General features: G+C 37.4%; 1 protein-coding gene across 1 annotated transcript; it reads left to right on the top strand.

Annotated features, from left to right (window-relative positions):
* The first annotated feature begins 1079 nt into the window (after positions 1–1079).
* On the top strand, positions 1080–4251 carry Tbcb (tubulin-binding cofactor B). The gene has a single exon (XM_089249871.1). The coding sequence runs from the start codon at positions 1243–1245 to the stop codon at positions 1921–1923; it is 681 nt and encodes a 226-aa protein (XP_089105997.1). The 5' UTR covers positions 1080–1242; the 3' UTR covers positions 1924–4251.
* Positions 4252–6000: the final 1749 nt, after the last annotated feature.

Here is a 6000-nt window from a genome sequence, read left to right on the forward strand (position 1 = left end):
ACTAGGGTTACCAACCGTCCTCCTTTTTTGATGCCATTTCAAGTGTCCTCCTATGTTTCGGAAAATTCACCCTTTTGTCCTCCTTCTCAGGGATTTCCGGAATTACTTTCCTTTTTTTTCGGGAAAAAAATTATTTTTTCCCCTTTAACTTTTTTATGTTTTTGTGGTTTTTCTCCCACACGCATTCACCAATAGCCGCCGTAATTGCCAGTATTTTTTCTGTTTCTGCTTTTTTTAGCAGTTCTGTTTTAGAGTTGAGAAAAATTATTGTTGTGGCCGGTTTTTTATAGATCGGAAGAGTGGCGCTATCTATTGTGGTAATTGAATACATGAGGTCATTATGGGTTCCGGCACAGGCGTCCTCCTTTCTTAGTTCTTAAATCAGGTAACCTTACTTACTCTATTATCTATTATGTATATACTGTTTTTTACTCTCTCTTGTTTTTTTTCCCTTCCTTTTTCTCTTCCAACTTTTCCTTTCTCTTTCTTTTCCTGTTTCTAACACGTGGTTAGGTTAGGGCATGCTTACCATATTTATCATCCGTCAAATAGAGATCATTCAAATTTTTTGCCAATGTTGCTGAATCCGTTTGCTTGCAAGCGAATGAAGGGGTTGAAGACAGTGATGGTAACTTAGTCAAGCAAAATTTCCCTCAAAAATTTCCGTTTTGACTAAATTCCCCCGCCCCCACACTTTCCGTAATTTGTGCTGTCATCTATCAGTGGGAATATGTAGTCAATTATTTTGCACTAGAAAAGCATTTGTGTGTGTTGTGTTTTGCATTTATATATTTTTTTCTCACCAAAAATTGTTTTGTTTGATGACTTCCCAAAATTTCCCACAAACGCCAAGAAATTTCCCATGTGGTCCAATTTTACCCACGAGTATGGGAAATTTCCCACGAGTTACCATCACTGGTTGAAGATGAATTTAACTGGAAATTTAAAAAAAAAAAAAAAAAAAGACTGCACATTGCAGTTCGTATGTCGTTTCCTAGATGGTAGCACAAGTACAAATATTTTGTGTAGCTTTTTTGGCCATTTTTAAAAATACATTTGGCTAGAAATTTTTTAAAGACTTGGCAACCTCTGATGTTGCTGTAAGCGCTGGAAGTAAACAACCGCATGTTTGTATAGAAACGCCGATTTAAATGATATAGTCATATTTTGCATAGTGGTAAATTTACATAATTTATATGTCTCTGTGGTAAAAGTGCCTATATCAAGTATAATAATCGAAAAATGATCTCTCTAATTGTGATTAGCAACATAAATTCCTTCGAAACGGCGAGGAGATTCGCACCGGACACTTTGGTCAAGGATTTGAAAGAAAAACTGGAGCTTCTAACTGGAGCATCACCCACCTCCATGAAGGTCCAACTTTTAAGTAAGAACAAAGACATCGTCGCCGAGCTCTCAGATGAAACCGCATCGCTCGCAACGTTTCCAGTCGAGGACGGGATGTATCTGAACGTGATCGACGCTTGCCACAAAGCGGGACAGTTCGAAGACGTGACCGTGGTGGAGAAGTTCGAGTTGTCGAAGGAAGAGTACGCTAAACGCGAGAACACTTTCCGGGCCTTCAAGGACAAAATGAAATTGGACCAACGTAACGAAGAGGAGGACATCAAGAAGCTGGAGCTGGAAGAGAAACTGGTAGGCAGTTTCAAGATTGGAGATCGCTGTGAAGTGGTTGTGGCCGGGAAACCAGCTAGGCGTGGGACGGTCATGTTCCTCGGCAAGACTGATTTCAAGCCGGGCTGTTGGGTGGGGGTGAAGTACGATGAACCATTTGGCAAGAACGACGGCAGCGTCAAAGGGAAACGTTATTTCCAATGTGAACCGAACTATGGTGGTTTTGTTAAACCTCAAGATGTTACTGTCGGTGATTTTCCCGAAGAAGGACTTGAAGATGAAATTTAACTGACAGTTTAATAATAATATGGGGTGAACGAGAAGTCCTGGACATAAAATGAATAACAGATCAATCAATTTACATAAAAGGTGCGGTTTGCACCTTTTAAATACTTATCGAGAAGCATTTATATTTTGCCACCCGTGGGCTACATGAATTTTGTTGCCCCTTTCCCATTCAAGTCTAATTTTCTTGACTATTTCCTTGAATTTGCCACCCTGTGTTATAACCTGCTTTGACCCCACCCCAGTGTTGTCATTCTTTTAGTTATTCATATACTTGCACTCAGTTTTGGTCTCTCACATACTTGCACTCAGTTTTGGTCTCTCACATACTTGCACAATCTCTAGGTCACTCGCTGACCTGGTCCTTTGCTCTGTATGTCACTCGTTTGGTCATCCACGTGCTTGACCACACTCTGAGTCACTCATGCACTCTTAAACTCTATAGGTCACTCTTTGACCTAGTCCCTTGCTGTCTGGGCAGAGGCATATTTATTGAGAGTTATACAAATTTCACCACCCTTCTCCTATTCTACCAATTTTCTTGGCACTCGTTCCTCAAACTTGCTACCCTAGGCTATAGTAGCCCCTGTAAATATGTCAATGATCGCTGCAAAAAGTTTTTTTTTTAATACTTAAAAAAAAATTTCACTCGCAGGTGGTGCTGTGTAAAATGAAAAACTCGATATAGCACATAAAATTTAACAAACAATGCTTAATTGTTTATGACAATTTGTGTTGCTCTAGAGTCTAGATAATTTGAGTCTCAAAACTTCGTGGTTCTAAATAATATGAGATGCAAATTTCTCTCTCAAAATTTTATTTTAAAAACTCTCTTTTCTCTGCCATTCTTCCCCCACGAATACAATTATTCCAGTTGTAAGGAGGTCTTGATCCTTTGACAGGGGTCTGTTGTGGATTCACAGGCCTCCATAGTAAACTTAAGAATGCAAAATAATAACATATCGAGCCCACAGTGCTCCAGCACTTGTCAGCCTCCTTTATGCAGAGCCCATGTGTCTTGATCATTGTGTAATAAATTAATTAAGCTGTTGAATTAAGGGCAAAACGGGTAGGAGTAGCTATCTTCCCCCAACTTAAAAAGTTGTTTTTCATTACTTTTCAGAAATTGGAGTTTTCAGTAATCCGAGGGAGTTTGGGTCCCATTCACTTCAGATTATCATAACTCTACTGCAGGCATCTTTAACCTGTTTCTCATAAGCTCCACAGTGTTCTCTAAAGCACCCAGAGTGTTTGATGCTTGTGTCCGATTCTGTCTTTGTGAGCACCTGATCAACATCCTATAAAAAAGTTCCTAAAAAAAATTTTCTTCAAGTTCTAAAATCATCCGGATTTCATGTACATTTGTGGTCAAACTTGCTATAAGAGTGCTCTTAAAAAAAGGTTGCCATAAGGGATGCAAGAAAAAGTTCGAAGATCTGTTCTAACGAGCACAACCCTTTCATCTGTTGAGTTGTAGCCTTAGCTGAAAATGATGCTCAAATTGAAATGCGATAGTTTTATGTGAAGAAAATTGTCAGACATTAATTATGAAGTCTTTGTCAGGGGTTGACAAATAGCAAGAAGATTTGGGCGGCAGAACAGTATTTAAGGAGACGACACATTTTTTCCCCCATGAAAAACAGATCAAATATAATGTTCCAGGTAACTGCCTTTGTATTGATAGATACTCTGATATAAATTCCAAAAATTTTAGACATTAATACTGATTTCTTAGTCGTTATGTCAACGTGGTGCCTAGGTTTTGTCAAGCCCTGTTTTATGTGTTATGTCAAGTGTCACGTGTGAGTGAATTGAACATGATGCTTTTTTTATTTATCAGAAAAATTCTAGGCCATGATAAGTATTTTAGTGCAAACCAACCTTTTCATGTTGATTTGTTATTAATTTTTCAAATGTGTCCAGGAATTCTTGTCCACGCTTTATATCTTTTCTATATAGGCTCACTAATTATGAAATGCCATTGCTTCAAAGCTGTGATGCATCAAAGTATTTGGAGTGGCCCTTGAACTTTGCTTATAAATGTATATCAGGGTAATGGAAAAACAAAATGCCAGTTGCTACTTGAGCAAATGCTAATTCAATCTCCCCGTTAAGGAGACCTTGTTAATTTTTTTGAGATTCCCAAATTTGTCAAGAAAACTTTGCGATTACATTTACATGGGCAAAATATGTCTCTTGAATGTTGTTTCCACTCTATTTTTGTGCTTCGCTGTATACTGTTTCGTATGATTTTTCAACTCTGAATTTAATGCTATATTTGTTTCTTCAAGTGTTAAAACTTTTTATTTGTGAAATATATATTTCTCTGCACGTGCATCTTTTCATTTCTAGTGTTTTTCCCCCTAATTGAAATGCATTGTCTTAAGGTAATGAATCGTGAAAACGAGTTCTTAGTTTTTTTTTTAAAGTAGAAAAATAAGATGGCAAGTTTTTTTTACTTAATTATATACTAGCTACTTTACCGCACACCAACTTCAGTCACATATTGCCATATCACAATTTTCAAGCAGTGGAGTTGGGTAGGAAATGAAGGTGCCATCTATATTGGCGATCTCCCCGAGGCTCGGCAGGTAAAGAACTTGCTTCTGATGTTCTATGTCAAGAATCGACATTACAGTAACCTTCATAGTGTAAAGACAAGCATCTTACCACTCTGACGCCTAATGATACTAGCTGGAATTTTTACTATGCAGTTGATGCTGCTTATTAGAATGTTATTATTTGGGTATTATCACTTTCGCACATAATGGAACGGGACCAATATCATAATATGGAAAAAAATTTGCTTGTATTTATGAGAACTTTTGATAATGTTGTCAATTTTTTCTTTAGAAAGTTATTTCTTTTGCATTCTGAAGCTAAGGTTTTGCCAAATTTATTTATTTTCTCTGTAGTTATCAGGCTGCAAGACTGTAGGAGGCTATATGTTCTCTCCTGCTTCCCTTGTTGACAAACATTTACAAACAAAACTTAGTATCCTAATCAGTCCGTAGTATTTGCTGTGATCCAAGTATGTGTGGAGCTACTTTTGCAATGACCTTCCTACAGTGCAGGCTAATGTATGACAAAAAAAAAAAAAAAAGGTTGCTTTCCTTCAGTTGTTGATCAGTTTCTTTCTGTTGACCATATTCAATTTAATTTTTCTGAAAGACTTTCTCAACCTATGGAATTATACATTAAAAAAAATTGTGTAATTTGTGATATACATTAGACAGTTTCATTCTAACGCCTCACAGTGACTGAATAACAAAAATGTGGGATTTTCGATGAAGGGGGTAAAAAGTATTTTAGAATAGAAAGGGAAAAAAATCAATGGAACTATTGAAAATTTTTTGCAGTCAATTATATGGGAAAGAAAAACAGCTTTTTGCTTTGCTAGCACTCCAGCATTAATTTTCAGACATCTTATTTCTAGATCAGGCTTAACAAATCCCAGGCACCATGGCAACTATAAAATTTGTATTGACATCTAAAAGTTTGTGATTGCTAATTGCAGTGGCACTGTGGTAGTTGAGTGGTCATAGGGCGTAGCGAGGGGGGGGACTTTTGGGGTCTGGTCTCCCCAAAATGTGAGAAAATGACCGAAAAAGGGAAAAAGATGGCCAAATCTATATTCTATCACTTTGCCCCCCACCCCCCCGGAACAATTCTGGCTATGTCCCTGTAATGTACTCATGAAGACCTGTTTCAAATCCCACCAGCACCACAGTGGTGGTCGGATGAAGTTGGCTTTCTGTGTTCGTTCCCCAAAACAATGTTTTGCATTGTTCTGCATTGAGCCCTTGGCTGATTGGAAATGTTCTGCAGTAAAAATAACCACAATAGCGTTTTCTGTAATTTTTCTGAAAATTCTTCCTGATTGTTCTGTAGTAGTACCTAAAATGGGCAACAATAGCAAAAAGCTCAAGTCAGTATCAGTAATTTGTTTTAAGACTGATGATGTAAATAGAGTAAACTTTTCCAATGGTAATGCCACTCCCTCTTCAGGAACAAAAAAGGGATATATATTTGCATATTTTCTTGTCTTTTTTTATCTTTTAATATTTTTTTGTAACTTTG

The sequence above is a fragment of the Pholcus phalangioides genome, unplaced genomic scaffold, assembly GCF_987345545.1.
Source record: "Pholcus phalangioides strain wild (caught in Gottingen) unplaced genomic scaffold, Ppha-v1.0 ptg000022l_1, whole genome shotgun sequence".
Taxonomy (NCBI): Eukaryota; Metazoa; Arthropoda; class Arachnida; order Araneae; family Pholcidae; genus Pholcus; species Pholcus phalangioides.